Genomic DNA, 21,360 nt, shown 5'->3' with positions numbered 1-21,360 from the left:
CACTATCTCCAGATAACAGCTCTGCAACATATTAGAGAGCAACCAGTGCAGTATTCAACATGAGAACAGAATGTCCCTAAGGACAAAATGTATGAATTATAGATCACCTATCATTCTGTCTCTGTAAAAGGTACTTTATAGTTCTGTGTATGCTTGGCAAAAAAGAATAATTTTTTAAAAAGCAAAAGTAAAAACAACCAGTAACTCTGAAAATCAAATAAATGAACGATGAGAGAATTGCATTCATAGTATTACTCATAGTGTTGGTAATAAGTATTAGCAATGTTCATAGTGCTACTCATATCATTATTCAGGTATTACTAATGATATATTTAGAGTTGTTCTAGCAAATGTCAATTAAAAAATTCAAATATGAGACCCCTGGGTGGCGCAGCGGTTTGGCACCTGCCTTTGGCCCAGGGCGCGATCCTGGAGACCCGGGATCGAATCCCACGTCAGGCTCCCAGTGCATGGAGGCCTGCTTCTCCCTCTGCCTGTGTCTCTGCCTCTCTCTCTCTGTAACTATCATAAATAAATAAAAATTTAAAAAAAAATTCAAATATGACCATATTAGAAACTTGAGGACAAAGCACTAGTGATTCTTGGATATGAATGTAGGGATTGGTAAAAAAAAAAAAAAAAAAAAAAAAAAAATTAATACATTATTTTTAGTAAAAAGATGCCAATCAATCATGCATATATTTGAAAGTAAATAAATAGACATATAAGCTTCTAATTTAAAATGATTTAAGTGAGAAAGACAGCAATAAGAATGTGTTACCTATGGGGAGATAAGATGAGGGGAAAGGGAGACCCGAGTGTATATAAGCCTGTAGTACTATTCAACCTTTAAAACAACATATGCACTTTACATTAGTAATTTTATAATTGCAAAAATATATTTTAACTGAAAACATGCATATATATGCAGAAACAAAAAACTACAAACACAAAATCTCAAATACGATTTTTTGAGAGTTGTGGTGTTTGATTTCTCTATTATATGGATTCATATGTTTGAATTTTATATAACTAAATCGTGTAAGTCAGAAGAGGGTACTTGATGCCATGGAAATAAGCAACTCAACATATGGTAGTACCTTGTAAAAAGAAAGGCACTTGTCATCCATTCTTCACTTCTAGTGTGAGTTGGTGCATGGCATTTTCCCACATGTCCTCACTCAAGAATGCATCTTATAATTTGAATTTTGAATATTGCTGGTCACCAGGGCAAGGCAAAAACAAAACAAAACAAACAAACAAACAAAAAAACACTGAACAATTTCTCACCAACAATTAAATGCTCAACTGAGAAGTGACACATATGAATACTAATCTACCTCATTATCCAAAAAACAATCACACCCTTCCATCTAAACCCAGAACAGAAGAAATGTAATACTACCATGTGCACAAAAGACAAAGAAAGAAAATAAATACTGAGTAAAACGAATGACAAGTACAAATGTAAACTTTTGTAATGAAAATTTTACTTCTGTTTGTATCTTTAAAAAATTATTAAAAGTTTAAAAAATGTAATGTTCCTCTTTGATGTACCATATTTCTCATTCCACTCTGTAACTGGGAAAAGATTTAGAAATATTTGGGGACCAAAACAATAGTGATAGCTTTTAAGAAAACCTTTTGTTTCCTAACAACTCTTTGGTTAATGCTTCTTTCACATCTTTATTCCTAAGGCTATAAATCATGGGGTTCAGCATGGGGATTACCGTTGTATAAAATACAGCTACCATTTTTCCCTGTTCCACAGATTCCTTTGAGGGGCGTCTGAGATACATGAAGAAAAGAGTTGCATAGAATATGGTGACAGCTGTCAGATGGGAGCCACAGGTAGAGAAAGCTTTATGCCTGCCTTCTGTTGAACGAATCTTCAGGATAGCAGGAACAATATAAAGGTAGGAAATCAGGATGATGAGCAGAGAAAAGGAAAGGTTACATCCTGCCACAACAAACATTGACAGCTCTTTGTTGTAAGTGTCAGAACAAGCCAGCTTAATCAGTGGTGGGTCAGCACAGTAGAAGTGGTTAATTTCATTGGGGCCACAGAAGACTAGGTTGTAGGTCCACATGGTCTCCATGAGGCCAGTGAGTGCTCCGTACACATAAGGCCCCGTGATGAGGGATGTGCACACACTCTTGGACATCTTGCTGCCATAAAGCAGAGGGTTGCAGATGGCCATGTACCGATCAAAAGCCATCACAGCCAGGATGTAGATCTCCACGTGCACCAAGGTGATAAAGAAGTAACACTGCACCAGACAAGCAGGGTAGGAAATGGTTTTCTTCTCTGATAAGAAAACCTCCAGCATCTTGGGAGTCACGTTGGAAGAGAAGCACAGATCCACAAAGGATAAGTGGCTCAGGAAAAAGTACATGGGCTTGTGGAGCTGAGCATTGACCTGGATGAGTACAATCATGCCAAGATTCCCTGCGAGGGTGACCAAGTAAATGGCCAGAAACAGCAGGAAGAGGACGATCTGCAACTCCAGGCGACTGGTCAGTCCGAGGAGAATGAACTCAGTCACTGAGGTGAAGTTTCTTCTCATAATTTCCTTCAATGGGAAATGAGAGCAATGGATTCGTATAGAAATTTTTTTAAGGGAAAAAAAACTATCATATTTTCTTAGAACATCATTTAGGGGCAGCCGGATGGCTCAGAGGTTTAGTGCCACCTTCAGTCTAGGGTGTGATCCTAGAGTCCTGGGATCAAGTCCCACGGCGAGCTCCCTGCATAGAGCCTGCTTCTCCCTCTGCCTGTGTCTCTGCCTCTGTGTGTGTCTCATGAATAAATAAATAAAATCATTAAAAAATAATAAGGTATCTTAAAAAAAGAACATCATTTAGGTTTTTTTCTCTACACTTTCTTCTTTCCTTTTCTATGACTTTTGCCCCAGGAGTCACTAGAAATAATGGTTTAATTGAAACAGTGTCCAGCTAAACGTTATCAAACACAAACCTCTGAGTTCCAGTCTCTAATGTGCTTTAAGTCTTTTTCTTTGCTAATTACCCCTTTTATTTTTCTTTATCTATTTATCTTTTTGGGTTTTGTCAGGACATTTCTTTCCCATCTGCATTTCTACTTTGTCTATTTTCAATATTTTACTTAACCTCACATCAGTTTTTTTCATCTCATATTTTGCCAGTCAATGCCAACAAACAGATATTCACCACTGAAAATGAATTTACCAGATAATTTAATTAGAAGTTGAGAATCTTGTACCAGAAGTTCTTTTTCTGATAACAATGATTTCTTCCAGACTATGCCACATAAACTCCTTAGGTTCTTTGTTAAAGGGAACCCACTGATAAATTAAAAGATACATCTTAATTCATTCTTTGTGAGATATAAGAAATTAGTATTTCCTAGATTAGAATGACTAGATGCTATTTGGGAGAAAAATGGAAGAAAAGAAATCTTTGAAAAATTGAGTGATTAGAAATATTTTACCATGTATGGAGGTGATATAATGCACAGGAAAGCTTTCAAAAAGTCTTTTAACACATTTCCAGTCAATTCGATACATTTAGAGAAGCTAATTTTTCAGTCCATCAGACCTGAGTTAGGTGATAGAAATGACTTGGCCAAGAATGTTTGTCTACACTTAAGAAAACAAATAAAAGAGCAAAGTGATAGCTCAGAGCCATAGACGGATTTGACAGAGCCTGGGCTAGAAGCGGTACTTCCCCTATATCCATGTTGATGCTTGTTTCTCGGAGCCAGAAAGAAAGAAAAAGCAAAACTAAAGTAAACAAAACAACACAACCACAAAACTTCCCTTCTCTTTGTTTATTCTCAAATTAGATTTTCTACAATCAAAGAGTAGGTTCTAGGCAAGAGAATGTGATGAAAGAGAAATGTGCAATTTTTACCCATCCCTTTATAACATAGACTTGCCCTTCCCTTTCTTCTTTCTGCCTCTACTGGCAGTTCAAATGGACATAGTGCAGAGCTATCCAGGAACATGTGGATACAATGGCAGAAAAATGAGTGAATAAGTCATAACTACTAAAATCATGGCAGTGCTCAACGGACATACCAGCTCAGAATTTTATGTGAATGAGAATTGAACTTCTAATTTAATCATTATCTTGTGTTGCTCTTGAAGGAATTGAAATCATTATCTAACTAATACAAACCTCTAGAATCAATGTCCAAGATTACTGTAAGTCTCTGTAGAGCTTGCTCTGGTCTTCAGATTTGTATTCACAACTGCTTCTTTCTTATAGGTATTTAAGAACCAGGCAATCTAGAATCTGCACTCCTGGTGGACCAAGCTTAGTTAAATCTGTGACAATCACAAACCCTTTAGGAGTTGTAAACATCATTCATTACTAGTTGGATCCAAATTCATTCAAAAAATTCCCCCCTCCATCATTAAAAATAACTAATATTAAGCTATAATCAGAAAAGAAATATTGATCCCCAGGAAAAGGTAGATGTAATCTTGAATTTTATTTTCCACTCAAAAACAAGATTCCTCTTGAAAAAAAAAGAAAGTTTTATCTACATAAGATAAAACTATATAAAGAGATAATTATTAGCTAGAATTTAATTAATTCCTGAGAGGTTATGCCCAAGACCAAGTTATGACTTTAAAATTGTGATGACAGTGTTTAAATAATCACAAGCCTCTTGAGACCTTTTAAAATTGCCATAAACCTCCTATCTATCCATTCCATGTTCACACACACACACACACACACACACACACACACTGCAGCTCTATCAAATGCAGATGAAAGATATTTAATACAAAAATATTTTAAAATAAAATGTAAGCATTAGTCATATTTACTCTTTAAGTTCTCCCCCTGCTCCCTAACCACGAAGGATTTTTCCAGGGGCTATTTTACAGCATTCAATCCCCAGCTTCACAGCACATGTCTGGTTTCTCTCATTTCTTCCCCATTCAAATTCCTCAGCTCTATCTCTTCTCTCCTGGAAAGACCTCAAGGACTCCATATTATCCTGAACAATGAAAATGCAAAATGATTATTTGGGAGTATCTGGGTGGTGCAGCCAGTTGAGTATCAGACTCTTGATTTCAACTAGGGTCATGATGTCAGGGTCGTAAGATCAAGCCCCACACTGGGCTCCATGCTCAGCACGAAATCTGCTTGAGATTCTCTCTCTGCCCCTCTGCCCTGCACTTTTTCTCTATTAAATAAATAAATCCAAAAAATGAAGAATAAAAGTGCTTATATAAATAAAGTCTATCTTTTTCTCATTTTCTACCAGAGAACACTGAAACATCATGTTGCATCCTGTATGTGTTCATGCCCTTTTCTTCCCTCCTGCTTTCCTAAAAATGATCCACTAAGGTATCTTTATGCTTTGCAAAATTTTAAAAATTATTTTGTGCTTAAATGTTCCCATTAGCCTTAATACTGATGTTCATCACACAGGTTTTACAACTGGGCAGATTTCATCTGAAAAACTTATGACAGACATCTTCATCTTTATGAGCCTGGGTTTTCTCATGTTTAAAATGTTCCTGCAGAATTGTTCTCTGAGGATTTTACAACTTAAAATGTATATAAATATCTTGCCGTGTGTGAAGCATATAAAACTATCACAAGAAAATTTTAGTGTCTACCTACCTTTTATTTAATATTTAGAAAAAAATCCCCAATTAGGCGTGTTGGTATTTGTCATATGACCAGCTGCTCTAGTTTTTGTCCAGGTAGCCATTTACCCATTTCTCACCATGCACTTATTCCTACTAAATAAGATATTGATAGGATTCTAAGTATAAATAGCAACATTTTGGCTCATTCCTAACACCCAAAATAAAGAGCCCTACCTATAAAGAAGTCGGAAAACTAGTACGCCTTCAAAAATAAGTGAGGGAGATTGTTGCTTGTGTTTATAAGGATGACTATTTTTCCCTATAGTATTAAAAAAAACAAAAACAAAAACAAAAACAAAATAAGATGAAGTAATCAATTCTGCCAATTAAAAGTTTCCTGAAGACAACTCAAAGATTAGTGACATGGGAGCTAGGAATGGTGTAAGCTTCTCTTCTCTGTCTTATTTCTCTCGGTAATGGCCTTCGTCACTGCTTACCATGCATTGTTGGGCCCATTCTCGTCTCTGCCTTCAAGCCTCAGTAGAACAAGCTGCATTCTAAAGAAAGCCAGTTACTCATTAATTTACCTTTCCACCAATGCAGTACAAGCATATGCTACCATATGGTATTATGGCATCGATTATACATTCATTTGATAAAAAGGGGTTTTTTAGCCCCTTTTTTGGGTTGTTTTATATTGTGGAGGTTTTTTTTTTTTTTCTTTTTTAGAAAAGCCCAAAGGTAATGAATGTAATTGGAGACTCCTACATTATGCACATGATTGATAGCGCTTCCCATTCCTTACTTTTCTAGGCCACAATGTCCTCTGTATAGCTCTTGAACTTCTTAGTGGTTAAATATTTTTCATATATTTGATTAATAAAGTAACTGTCATTAAATTTGACATGCTGAACTTTTTTCATGTAAGATTTCATCAAAAACTCATTTAAAAAAATGTCGGGTTAATATTATTAGACCCATTTTACAGTTGAAGGAAGTGAACCTTAGAAAAGATAATTACTTTTCTCAAAATCAAAGCTACTAAGTGACCTGGGTGAGATGAGAAATCAGATTTGACTATAATTCTCCTGCCTTTCTAACATTAATGGCTTCCCTCACAGTTCATCTTGTTTCATGAGGTGGATGAAACATCATCTCACTTCACAAAGTGATTAAACATCTACAACAATGCATCAAAAATGTCCATACTTTCTAGGTTCTTGGAGGCAATTTCTAATAAATCTATTACATTTGGCTAGAGAGAGAACCAGGTAAAGTGGGTTTAGTTCCACAAAGTTTACACAGGTTAGTCCTTTAGTGCTAAGCAAGTTATCCTCTTTTGACTTCATCTTTAAAATGCATGACTGTCAGGGTCCTAGTATTAAGTCCCACTTCTGCCTCTGCATTCAATGGGGGGTCTGCTTGTCCCTCTCCCTCTGCCTTCCCCCATTTCATTCTCTCTCTCTCTCTCTCTCAAATAAATAAAATCTTTAAAAAAATAAAATGCATGAGTGTCTACTACAGTATATCTTATATCTTAGGTCACTTCTAATTCAAATACTTCGCCCTTTTAATATCTTAATATTAGGGACACCTGAGTGGCTCAGTGGTTGAGCATCTGCCTTTGGCTCAGGTCATGGTCCCAGGGTCCTGGGATCAAGTTCTTCATTGGATTTCCCCCAGGGAGCCTGCTTCTCCCTCTGCCTATGTCTCTGCCTGTTTCTCTGTGTCTCTCATGAATGAATAGGTAAGTCTTTTTTTTAAATATTAATAAAATTGAGAAAATAAAATATGAATAGCTTGCCTTATTGGAAGTTTAAGATAAACAACTTTTTTTTTCTGAGAGCTTTGTGGAACTCAGCTTTTGTTCAGCAATGTGGGGGACAAACGGAGAATTACCCCCATGTACTTTGGGACCTTGATAACAGGGAATTGGGCAGCACAATAGTATATGTGTAAACAAATGGGGTGATAGAAAGATAGCAAGAACATAGGAACAGGTAAATTAACGATTAATGATCAAAATTTGAATATGTGTCTATGAAAGTTTATCCCAAGATGGAAGGAAAGAGCTAGAAATTTTGGTTTAGGAAGAAAACTCTCATTTGCTGGATTAATAATGATAATGTCCAGTTATGTAGTCTCTATCTACCTTGGTTAAAACAAGATTGTTACTCTTCACAGAATTCTTGTCTCTCAGCCACATGCTGAATCATGACTGGAAGTTCATATCACTACTCAGGTTAAGAAGTGTTCATGGTTCCTCATCTATACCAAATTAAATCTAAGGATCTTAGCAAAGCATTCTTCTCTCCTCATCTGATTCAGTTTAGTATTTAGCCACATATTTTCTCACTTTCTTATCCATGATTGGTGTCCCAGGTGCAACCAAGTTATTCTCCAGTTGTTTCCTTCATCAGGAAATGCCTTTTCCCCATCCTCTGCCCTTTGAAGTTCTACTCAGCTTTCAAAACTCAGCGCAGTGCTTACTTCCTCTGGGAAACCTACTTTGAAAGCCTTAAGCAAAATTAATACTTTTCTTTCTCTGTCCCCAGAAAACAATTTAAACAAATACTTCAACTCTTTCTCTTATCCAAGCAAGTCTTATGGTAAAATAGTGATGGAAGTTTCTCCATAAATATTACTCTTCATAAGCAGTGGGTATATATTTAATCATTTTTAAAACCTACTGTGCTTTGTCCTCAATAGGCTTTTTATAATCTTATTTTGAGCTGTGTTAAATTAACATATGACCACAAATATACAAAGATACTTCTATCAGTAGAAATGTAAAGCAAGAGGTAACTTGTCCTCAGCATAGTCTTGCCTGCATGAAAAGGCTACCAATGTCATTAAATGGAGCAAGTCTTCTAGGGAAAAGTAATCCAATTTATTATAATAGATCTTCCAACCCAATATCATTAGAATAAGTAATGATTTTAAGTGCTTTACAGTCCCAGGGATCCTGGATGGCTCAGTCAGTTGAGTATCCAACTCTTGATTTCAGCTCAGGTCATGATCTCAGGGTCCTGGGATTGAGTCCCAAGGTGGGCTCCATGCTCAGTATGAAGTCTGGTTGAGAATTCTCTCTCCCCCTCTGTCCCTCCATGCTTGCATCCTCTCTCTATGTATAAAATAATGAATAAATTTTTTTTAATTGTATTACAATCCCCAAATCAATGGCTACTTCCACATGCATTCTGATTTCCTAAGTTCATTCATTAGAGAATCACATCATTTCTTAAGTGCTCCTTAAAACTCAAGAAAATTAATTCAACACTGAAATCACAATTGGACACCTACTTGCAGGATATGAGACAGATAGGATTTATAAAAGAGAGGAATCAGGTTTCTAAGCCAAAGATTTACAATATGTCACTTACCTAGCTATTATTCTTCACTCTTGGTTAGATATTATTTGGAAATTTATTCTACAATATTTTTATTCTGTTGTTTAATATCTGGCACCTGGGTAACTCAATCAGTTAAACATCTAACTCTTGATTTTGGCTCAGGCCATGAACTCAGGGTCATAAGATTGAGCCCTATGTTGGGGTCTGTGCTGAGCATGGAGTCTACTTAAGATTCTCTCTCTCCCTCTCCCTCCCCCCCTTCCCTTGCTCATGCTCTCTCTCTCAAAAATAAATAAATAAATAAATAAATAAATAAATAAATAAACACAGAAAGAAAGAAATTGCCATCCCTCAAAAAAGGCAAACAAAAAACATTTTATATTACATAATAAAAGCACAATTAATATAAGCCTTTCAAATTATTCATATAGTGATTCTTCATGCTGTGAATAAAAAAGTGGTTTATGTAGTAATTCAACTTTAGATTTCCTTATCTTTTCAAATATTACATTCTTTTTCTTTCTCTTTATTTGGTGGTTCGAGAGAAGAGTCAATATATGAGAGACTTTTAAGTTTGCTACTGATTTTTTTCTTTTTTTTAAAGATTTTATTTATTTATTCATGAGAAACACAGAGAGAGAGAGAGAGAGAAAATGAGAGAGAGAGAGAATGGCAGAGACACAGGCAGAGGGAGAAGCAGGCTCCATGCAAGGAGCCTGATGTGAGACTCGATCTCGGGACTCCAGTATTACGCCCTGGGCGGAAGCCAGGTGCGAAACCGCTGAGCCACCCAAGGATTCCACTACTGATATTTTCAAGGAGGTACCATTGCCCAGCTATATTTGTAAGATAGGATTCAAAAGCAGAGAGGTTTATATGGTTTACAGTGACTAGAAAGATTGAAAGTTTGTAAAAGTGAAAACTTGAGACTCTCTCATATACTGCTAAGCATGTTCTGGAGTTCCCATTTGGTCTATGGTAAACTATAATTTTTACCATTATAGTGAAGTGGCAAGATGTGATGATAATATTCCATATTGCCAGTACTTGAGGAAACAACTGTGATGTTACACAAATCTATATGAAACTGATAATACAGGCAATGGAAGCCATTTAAGTATAGAACACTTTGAACCTGGTATTGTGACCACATGGAAAGCAAATGGTTATATGGAAGTGATTGTCACAGACAGCATCAGAGACAAAACATTGAGTTAACAGGAAAATGATCATGCTACACTGGAAATAAATTGATCAAGGAAATGAGCTTTTCAAATAAAAAGTTAGCCAGAATGTGTAGGATTGACAGATCAGTGAAGAAATAGTATGAGGATGTGATCCACAGAGTTAGGCTCAAGATTTCCACTAGAAAGAGAATATAAGTTACTAGAGATGAGAAAAAGAAGAAAAGCTGCCACACTGGACAACTGGTCAACTCCAGGAAGCTAAATTCCTTCTCTCTGGTCTGATTTATCCTAAACATCACCAGATGAATTCTTCTGTTGAAGAAAATAAAAACAGACCAATTTTCATGAGTAAATCATACAAAATTAAGATTCCGTCAGTATGTGTCATATGTTTCCTGATTCTCATCATATTATACAACTATTATAATTTCCAGTTTGTAAGAATTCTCTAATATCTATAATCTATCAATCTATCATCTATCTATCATCTATCTATCTTCTCTATCACCTTTCTGGCTTTTAAGGGAGCACAGACCATTTACCAAGTTAAGCAACAGAGAAATAATTGCTTTCAAATTTTATATCTGACCTATGGCATTTACAAGATGGGAAGCACAGGCATTAATTAATTAACCAAAACTATAAGGGCATTATATCTAAATAATTATAAATATAGCAACAGTAAAATACAGAAACCTATGACAGGAAATCAAATCTCAAATAGGTGAAGTAACTTTCTAGTTAATAATAAAAACCAGTTCACTTTTATTGAGTGAATACTATGTATCAGGAATTATGCTAAGTACTTTATGGGTACTTTTTAAATGTTTCTATTTGAGTATGGTTGACACACAGTGTCACCTTAGTTTCAGGTGTATAATGTATTCATTAAACCATTTTTCTACCCAGCTTCCCTATGAGAAAGTACTATATATACTTATCTTACAGAGGCAAAAACTGAGGCAGAGTGAGGTTAAGTAACTTTCTCAATAAATCTGATCCCAGAGTTTATGTTCATAAATATTAATTTTGCTGATAAATGATGGAGTCAGGATCTAACTACAAAGCTCATCTTATTGAACAAATTCAATTTGTTTATACATTATAAAATAAGATGTTTTCTCACAGTAGATTGTATTATTTGGTGTGCAGTCAGCTGTCAAATACCTGATCAACAATATTTTTGGAATAGATAAAATGATAGTTCTACTCATTCTGTGGCTTCTCTCTTCATAGTATAGTGAAAAAAGTATATCATAGTATGTAAAAATAAAATCTTTAAAAAGGGCAGAGCAGGAGAGTAGCTCCTGGGTGCCCTGACAGTAGATCTTGTGACTCTTGATCTCAGGTTTGTAAGTTCAAGACCCATGTTGGGTGTAGAGGTTACTTAAAAATAAAAATGTTTTGAATGTATATCATAGTAGGAAAAAGAAACAATAAATATTGAAGCCAGACACATTTGGACATCTTCTCATGGCTAAGTAATTATAGGTAAGCAATCAATCTGTGAGTTTTTTCTCATCTTCAAAATGGGGAATGACAATTCTGTAATCATAATATTGGTGGGCAGATTAAGTGAAACAATATATATTAAAACAGTGCTTGAACTTTGGTGACTGTTGTTATTTCCTTCCCTCCCTGTCCATTATCTGTGTGTATGAGTGTGAGAATCTAAACATTCTTCAGATGTCTAGTGCTCCAAGGAAATATATGATACATGAATGTTAGCCTTACAGACAGGCTTATCATTCCCCAGAATATTTGTTTATTTTTTTAAGTACACATGATCAGATTTCCTCAAAAAAATGACCAATTAGATTCATGATCTTTTAGATAGGTGGGAAGAAAAGCATAAAAATTCTTACAGTTATTAAATGTTGCTTAAGGATGTGTGATAAATATTCTCTATTTTCTCATAGATTCTTCCAACATCACATTTATTAATTTGTTCAATAAACAGGACCTTCAAAATTAACTTTAAAAGAAGAGCAAGAATTGAGGAGTCTGTTCTTAAAATTCCTCATGGAAGGTTTTTGCATTAATAAATAAATACTATGATTTTTACGTAAGTATCCAGGGTCTACTGAGATAAATCATTAGTACAAAAAGCATGAGTACATACTTACTCTAAGTCCAGCACAGTGCAATATGAACTAAAAAATAGACTGTGTGATGATATAATTTCAGGCAGCCAACTAATTCATGAAAGCACTTGGTGAAATCCCTCTTTTATCTTAAACTTTTGCAATGTGACCATACCTATGGCTTCATATTGCTAATACTAGTCATAAATGTCAATGACATTATGGGTCACTGGTACTTCTGAGCAATATATTTTTTTAATTTTTATTTATTTATAATAGTCACACAGAGAGAGAGAGAGGCAGAGACACAGGCAGAGGGAGAAGCAGGCTCCATGCACTGGGAGCCCGATGTGGGATTCGATCCCGGGTCTCCAGGATCGCCCCTGGGCCAAAGGCAGGCGCTAAACCGCTGTGCCACCCAGGGATCCCTCTGAGCAATATTTTTAGCATATTACTTAAATACTTCCAGATGACCAGATGACCTCATTCATTGGTTCATTCAAAGACATTCTCTTACATAGAGGCAAAACTTCAAGCACTTCATTTACGTTTGAAATGGAGGTTCATTTAATTTTCTTTCTATGCTGTCATCATCACTGAAGCTTCATTTAGTGCCAAGCTAGTCTGTAAAGATAGAGACACGGACACTGAAATCAGAAAATCGAAGAAACAAGGGAGCTGGTTTTATAAAATTGATTGTGTGTGTGTGCATAGACAGTAATAGACTCCTAGATATTTGTTTAAGTAGAATCCAACACGCTATTTGTTGAATGTTAAAATTTACAAAACTAGTGATTTGTCTAGTTGTGTGTTTTAGCAGTATTCACAGACAATCTGACTTTCAAAATAAGGATAAAGAACAGCATCTAGTAATAGAAAGGTTGAAGCCATTATTGGGGATAATAGAGAATTAATAAATATAAAAATGTTACCTTGTAGAAAATATTGAACAGAAGTAAGCTCTCAAGTAGGAAAGAAGCTTTGAAATACAAGTGAGAGAAGAATGTCCATTGGAGGAGTGACTAATTACAGTTCTGTGGCTTTTCTGATTTCTTTGGAAGTAACACGTACATATGTGATCACGAATCAGTTCTAATGGTTATTTCATTCAGATGCTGCTTGGTCTGACATCACATTGTACAAGTAGCTATGAGTATTCTGGAGCGTGCACACAAAGGATGAACAAGTTCTTGTCTCATACAATCACATAAGACCAACTTCAACTTATTCAGAATGCATTCTTTCCTCTGCTGCATGAGCACTTCTGTTTTCTTATATTACCAACACTTAACAAATTATATTGATTTCTCTCTTTACAGTTTCATGAACTCTAAAAAACTATACAATCCTAGAACTCCTTGAGGAATCCTTGGTACTTGAGCAGTACTTAGCTTATTATAGATGCTCGGTAAACATTCAACTCTGCCTATGCTTTATATCTGCAATATCACCTGAAATGTTAACGCCTTTAAAAACCAACTTGTCTTTTGCATTCTTTAGCAGTAAAATATTTACAAACAAGTCAGTGTGTTTATTCTGAAATTAGATATATAGTAATTAATTGTGGCAAGGGAGAGTTTTTGCAGATAAAATTTGAATTATGGTACAAATAGAAAATATCTGTCCCATCCTGAAAAATAGATTAACAGGCAATGATGAAAGGAAGACATGAAAACCACAGAGCCCAGGAGGCTGGCATGTCTTTGATAAACTCTACAGAGTCACAACTTCTTTTGAGGCAAGGCATATGATCTTTGAGAGACATTTGTTGCCTGCTTTAGGAGTTAATATCTAAAAACTAACTACAAGTTTTTATGTACTGTTATGGCAGAAGGAGGAAAGTGTCTTATTGAAAGTGTTTCTCACAAGTGGGGAGGAATAAATGGGCATCAGGCATGGACATGGAGCGGTCATCATGGCTTCCTTCTCCCAGAGCTGACAGCAAGTCTCGATCAGCAGTTTTGGTCAATTATTCTATACCACAGGACTGAAGCCCCTGCATAACAAATGCTATGCTACAGAATTACAAACTATTAAAAGTTAGCTCATGACAATCAATGTGTATATTGACAAATTTGTGTGTGTGAGTACATATATAGCTATACATTGGTTCATAGATATAGAGAAATTTTCCAAAAGTGTAAGAAACTGTTAATAATGATAACTTTGAAAGGAGACAATGGAAGATCAGAATGGGAGAAAGAAAAAGGGGAAAATCTTTTACTTTATACTCTTCTATAGAGACTGGATGTTTTACTATAAGCATGTATAATTTTAGTAGTATGAAAATAACACATGATGTTATAAGTGTAAAAGTGGGTAAAAGAAGAGAAATTATCCACCATATCTACATATCTAACCTCCAACCCCTTACACACTCAATGCACAATCACACATCACCTATAGAAATATATATCTCTTGTACCTATGTCTTGAATGTTTTGTCCTTAGATTATAGCTTTTCATTATAAATTTAAAATTGACTTTATTGTAAATGTAGTTAAAATTGGATCCAGTTCTTGTAAATATATCTTTTATTTAATTTATAAAGAAAGATACATTGTAATTTTACTTCAAAAGTACATTTCTTTTGATCAATTTCCAAAAAGCTTGCTTCACATTCTTGTTCCTCAGACTATAAATGATAGGATTCAACATAGGGCTTACAAAAGTGTAGAAAACAGCAATAATTTTAGACTGCTCCACTGACTTGTCCGTGGGAGGTCTCACATACATGCAGAACAGAGTCCCATAAAACACAGTCACTGCCACCAGATGGGACCCACAGGTGGAAAAGGCTTTGTGTCTCCCTTCAGCAGAATGCATCTTCAGGATGGCAATGAGAATAAAGATGTAGGAGATGAGGATTATGAGGAGGGAGTTGGAGAGGTTAAATCCTGCTACCACAAACATGGATGTCTCCTTAATGAAAGTGTCAGAGCAGGAGAGCTGGATGAGGGGAGGGTCAGCGCAATAGAAGTGATTAATAATATTGGAGCCACAGAAGGTCAAGCGGTAGGTCCACATGGTTTCCATCAGGCCACTAAGGAACCCATAGACATATGGACCAACAATCAGGCGAATACAGACTCCTCTGGACATCTTGCTGCTGTAAAGCAAAGGGTTACAGATGGCCATGTACCTATCATAAGCCATTACAGCCAGCATGTAATATTCTGTAATCACCATGGCAATAAAAAAATAACACTGGACTAAACAAGCAGCATAGGAAATGGTTTTCTTCTCTGATAAGAAATTCACCAACATCTTGGGAGTCACATTAGTGGAATAGCACAAGTCCAAGCAGGACAAACTGGCAAGAAAGAAGTACATAGGAGTGTGGAGGCGTGAGTCTATCCTAATCAAGACCAACATCCCAAGGTTCCCACACACAGTGATCAAGTAGATCAGCAGGAACAGCACAAAAAGGATGGGCTGAAGCTCTGGACGATCTGTTAATCCCAAGAGAACAAATTCAGTCACCAGGGTGGAATTTCCTCTGACCATTTTCTTAGCTGTCAGCATTGTTCACTTAGATGAATTGAAATAAAGTAAGAAGTGAGTGAGAAGTCCATCATATATTTCTTCTCTTTTCTCTCATTTACCTTTCTCACCCTTTCAATTATTCCTCACACATAGCTGTGATCAGTGTCTGTGATTGCAGAAGCTGAGATTTTTAAGAAGATTGGGGCCCCTGATTAGTTAGGTGTATGATGTGTAGATGATTCCCAAAAGAACAGCTCCTGTGACACCAGCTTGTTTTTGAATGGGAGATTATGACCCAAAGTTTGTCTAAAAATGGATTGAACCACACCACCTGTCACTTAGAGTTCACTATAAAATCATGGGCTTCATCATTGAGCCCAAGAATGGTGCCAGACAAAATGGTGACATGAGTTTGAAAACACTTCTGCAGGCAACAGTGTATGCATATTTAGAAGTTCAACTTTTAAGACTTGCACTCAGGGATCCCGGGGTGGCTCAGCGGTTTAGCGCCTGCCTTGGGCTCAGGGAGTGATCCTGGAGACCCAGGATGGGCTCCATGCATGGAGCCTGCTTCTCCCTCTGCCTGTGTCTCTGCCTCTTTCTCTGTGTGTGTGTCTCTCATGAATAAATAAATAAAATCTAAAAAAAAAAAAAAAAAAAGACTTGCACTCCTTACTGGCTGTCTTTAGAAGGCCCCAAATTTTCGGGGTTTGAAGGAAATTTTCAGGAGTCTGTTTCACTGTTATATCATTAAAACATAGGGAACTGTGGTATTGCTATGCAAATAGACCAAAAATAACCATCCCAAATTTGAAAATAACAAGTCCTGTGTAAATTACTGATGAAGGAATTTTCATTCAGAAGCATTTGTATGAATAAAGAAAAGGAGACACAAGTTGGGGAAAAGAGAAGTGGCCAAAGCTTAGATTACAGTTTTGTTTGTTTATCCATTTTTTTATTTATTTCAGAAAGCATTTAAAGGGTTTATAGCATATTTGGCTGTAAGTTTGTGCTACTGATGAACACAAATTTGACTTTAAACTTTCTAGCAGTGTTATGTAAATAGCTCAACCTTCTTCACCACAGAATTGCAAAGTCCGGAAATTATAAAACAAAAACTAATTAAGAGACAATTATTCTTAGCACAGAGTTCAGATGATACTAATTATGATGATAAAAGGATTATACTTTTAGATAAAATTATCAATTCATTATAATATCAATTATAACAAAAGAATAAAATGAGAAATTATTTTTCCAGGAGTCTGGAGAATATATTCTATCATGGATTCTCAATGTCGTCTTGTGTTATTTTATAAGTGATAGACTAAGATAAGGGATCAAAGCTCAAATGACGGTGGGAGCCATTTGGATAATAAGAATGAATGATGTGGGCTGGGTGTAAGGGTGAACAGAAGTGAACCGAAAAACCAGCAGCCACTCAGGCCAGTGGAGTTTTTACTATACAGTAACACGGTCCCCATGTTCCAAGATGTTAAGAGCTTCCAAATTTAAACAGGTATCAGAATTCATTATTTAATGTGAAACCTACCATACAAAATGTTGGAAAATAATTCCACTTATAAACCTCTCTTTAACCAGAGCATAACAAAAGAAGTCTGTAGGCCTGATGCACTGAGATGAAAATAATAATTTCATTTAATGCCAATGTCATCTACTATATTTCTAGTATCTAAGCTGTTCCTGGAGATTGAAGCAAGTACCCTCAAAAGTTAGCTAATTTGGGCAGCCCCGGTGGTGCAGCGGTTTAACGCCGCCTGCAGCCTGGGGTGTGATCCTGGAGACCCAGGATTGAGTCCCGTGTGGGACTTCCTGCGTGGAGCCTGCTTCTCCCTCTGCCTGTGTCTCTGCCTCTCTGTGTCTCTATGAATAAATAAATTTTAAAAATCTTTAAAAAAAGCTAATTTGACTCAGTAATGCTTCCAGGATGTTGTATAATTTAGTCTTTATAGTAAGAGAACCTTTACGCACAAACAGCATTGAACAGTACATGTGTACAAGCCACTTTCCTAGGGAATTAAGGTAGCTGGTAACAGTACTTGTCTTGAGAGCACTGACTGGTATCTTCATGGTCAAGGAGGCATGTGAAGAAAAATTGAGGTTATAATTGATAAATTCAACAAGTATTTGAACAAAGTAACAATTGTGTTCTGAAATCTGGATTATCATCAAAGAATAACTTTTAACTTGTAGGATAACTAAGAATTTTCTAGAACGACAAGAGTAGAGATGGCTTTCAGATACTGTGAATAGTACATTCAGAGACGGGAGGCTGTCAAGGGAAATCAAAGATATTCCACATAGATGCAAGGATAGGTCTTCTCTTGTGCCAAATAAAATATTTAAGGAGTGATAAGCAGCCAAACCAAAGTCCCTATCCCAAGCCAAGAAGTGTGGTCCCTCCTGAAAGCTGTCAGGTAGCAGCATATCTTTGAGATATTTATCTGAGAGTGTGTGTGTCTATCTGCACTACACCTAAGTTATGGTAATGGATTTGAACCAATATTCCCTGTTAATTCGAAATGAAAGTAATTTGCAGGGCTTAAATCTACAACCTCAGCCTTTGAGAAGAAAATACAGTAATTTGAGAATCGGGATTTGTATAAACAGCAAAATTGCTCTTTCCTCACAAGGTGGATGAGTCCATTTGGAAAATATTTACCTTAGTAATACATGTAATTCTTCCATTTTGATGGCATAAGAGACTCCTCTAATCTTTAAATCTGTACAACTATGCCCTAAATACTAGCACCTGCTCGGCCATCATATTACGTTTAATAACTAATAAAGGAAACAAAAGTATAAAAGAGAGATAAGAATTTAATTTGCTTTCTTCTAACTCCTTTAAATAGGTTCAGCAACCATGTTCTACAATTTAGGAAGAAAGACTACATTTTGGTTATAGTACTTCTTTCCATGCACATAGGCTCTTCAGTTTTACAAAGCAATGATGCTATTCTATTTTATTTTACCTTTAGAAGAACCCTGTAACTAATACAGAGCAAGTACAGTTAGGAAAGGGGCACCCATACTTCTTAAGCTTGCTGGCATCTGAGTTTTTAGATTAGTATTCTCAAAACTGTGTCTAGCAGAACAACTGGATATCAGGCAACAAAATAGATCTATGGTAAAATTAAGTTTGAGAGAAGCTGAGTTTTGAAAAAGAAAAGGGAAAAATGGGTTTCTGTTGTGCAGGGAGTCTCAGATGAGCACCAGAGATTGCTAGAATCTTCGTACCTCAGTAGCAAAACAAAATACAGGGAGGTAAGATCTCTTCTGCACTACTGAAAAATCACTTTCTTTCAGTAGTGCCACTGGTAGGATGCTAAAGCACTTTTGAATTTATTGACTAATGGTCTCAGAAAAACTGGAGAAAATACTGACCATGGAAGAGGAACTCTGGAAATGGGAAGGAATAGAAACAGGCAGAAAAAAATCTAAGAGTTCCTAGGGAAATAGAATGCAATGTGACGTCAGAGCTCTGCATATCAATCATAGGTGGGCACAGGTCTTTTCTACTCCCAAACATATAATCTGTATAGCTGGACCCTAAATACTCATACCTGTTTGCACATCATACCATATCAAACAAATAATAATGGTTGCTTATTGTCTACTTGAGTAAGTCATATGGTAAATTACCACAGTTGTGGATATAACATGAAATAAACTCCAACTATTTTAAATACTCATAAAATTTGCATATATTTTAACTTTTCTGGGTTGAAATTGCTACATGTTCTTTTAAAATCATGCCTCCTTAGTTGCTCTTCTTTCCTTTTTATAGTCCTATCTTGCTGTCCATGACTCTGTTTCCCAAACCAATCTAATTGAGTTTCTTGCTGAGAACATGATTCTAAATATCTTAAAAAGAGAGAGAGAGAGAGAGAGAGAGAGAGAGATGTGATCTGAAATGTGTATATGAAAAATACTCTGGCAAATTTTAAATATTTCTGGTAGATCCTTATGATAAATTGCTCCATTAGAACTAAAGTCTTTTTTCCAGTAGAAGCAAGTATCTGAATGACTTTTGAATACTCACTAGAAATTCACCTGAATATTATTTCTATTTCTATAAGCAAAAGATTGTAGAGCTTGCACTTCTGGGCTCATGTTTAATGACAGTGGGAACTGCCTTAAATAACTTCCTATTTAAATATACTGCACCTAGCATGCCCCATAGTTGGAAATATTGTTCATTTATTTGATATTTATTCAAAAAGTAGCAAAATTTATCCTCCATAACTCTTATTTTCTAACTATTATTTCAATATAGAATGACAAGTAATTCATACTGAATTATTGGAGGGATTGCTCATGCATATTTTGCTGCCCGTATGAGAAATATCACACTGAAAAATAATTAAATTTCAATGAGGTAAGAAACCAGGCACCATCCTAAACAAAGATCTCCTTATGAGATTGGCATCCAATTTCAAACTTCTGGGTAATTAGAAGTAGTATAAGTGGTGAGTTTTTAATTGTATTTTATGTCAAACAATATAATGAAAATAAAACTTAACATAAGATTTCACTGGCTCAATAATGTCAAATTGCTTTTCTCTGGATTGGAATGATCATAGATAAAAAAGATAATAGACCACCCAGATTTTTTCATGCAAATGAAGTTGATTCACAAGGATATTGATTTGCATATGTATTTATTTTTTATTACATAAAAATTCAAGAAAACAAAACATTACTTTGTAATTTAGTAGGGATTATTAAGCAAAAAAATAGGTGCCATATATGTTAAATTGGTAAACATGATAAATATATGATAAAAATGTGGAGTTCCAATAATTTCCTATTCTTCCCACTCAAAATCAGAGGGCAAAGTTCAGTTCTATAAGTTATCGCTGGTTCCGGACACCTTGCTTATTGAAATGTTCATTTGGGGAAGAGTTTGCCCTTTTTAGGGTCCAGTTAAAAAGCAAATGTTCAAGGTAGCAGGATAACATTGAACTGCTGTTATATTTACTAACTATTCCATGTGCATAAGGTCACCATTTTGACATCCTATAAAATGGATTCAGTGGGAAATTAGGAGATATCGAAGCCAAGGAAAGGACCACAACAGAAAATAGAAATAAGGATTGTAGGGTCAGTAATCCAATATACACACAACCTCAATGGGTCATAAAGACATAGATAAGTCTGCAAGAATAGCTGGGAGAATAATGATATTTTAAGGTAAGAAATGAAGAAACAGGTAAACAAGTCCTGTAGTTGGTGGAGCCATGCAACTCATGAGAATATTAATTTCCCATGAAAAGCACCTTGTCACCTCTGCCATAGTGAACTCCAGTATCTTCCCCTCTCAATTTTCCATTCCAAAGTCTCACAAATGTAAAAGGAGTGTACATTACCTGTTACAAAAAAATGAACCTAAAATATAAATCATGTTACACATGATGGCTTAGTACCAACCAATGGTTATCAATAAAAACTCTTTTGAGTCTTCAGTTAGAAAACAATCTTTTTACCTTGATATAGTGACTTTCTGTGGATTTCAGGACTTTGACTAAATAATTGCTACAAAGCCCATTATTTATAACATTCTGATTCAGCATTTATATAGCTACATATCCTTCACTCATGATGAGCCGTGTAACTCTTAGTTAATACTAAACTTGCC

General features: G+C 35.7%; 2 protein-coding genes across 2 annotated transcripts; both read right to left on the bottom strand.

The window, feature by feature from the left end:
* Nucleotides 1-1,631: 1,631 nt before the first annotated feature.
* On the bottom strand, nucleotides 1,632-2,567 carry OR5M8 (olfactory receptor family 5 subfamily M member 8). The gene has a single exon (NM_001388886.1). It carries the CDS (start codon nucleotides 2,565-2,567, stop codon nucleotides 1,632-1,634), a length of 936 nt encoding a protein of 311 aa, NP_001375815.1.
* Nucleotides 2,568-14,783: 12,216 nt separating this feature from the next.
* OR5M5 (olfactory receptor family 5 subfamily M member 5) lies at nucleotides 14,784-15,740 on the bottom strand. Its single transcript, NM_001388607.1, is given in 1 exon segment — nucleotides 14,784-15,740. A coding segment is annotated over 1 exon segment (957 nt).
* Between the last annotated feature and the right edge of the window lie 5,620 nt (nucleotides 15,741-21,360).

This window comes from Canis lupus, chromosome 18 (genome assembly GCF_011100685.1).
Source record: "Canis lupus familiaris isolate Mischka breed German Shepherd chromosome 18, alternate assembly UU_Cfam_GSD_1.0, whole genome shotgun sequence".
NCBI classification, from domain to species: domain Eukaryota; kingdom Metazoa; phylum Chordata; class Mammalia; order Carnivora; family Canidae; genus Canis; species Canis lupus.
Note: the sequence above shows the minus strand (reverse complement) of the source record. Positions and strands in the feature narration are given on the sequence as shown.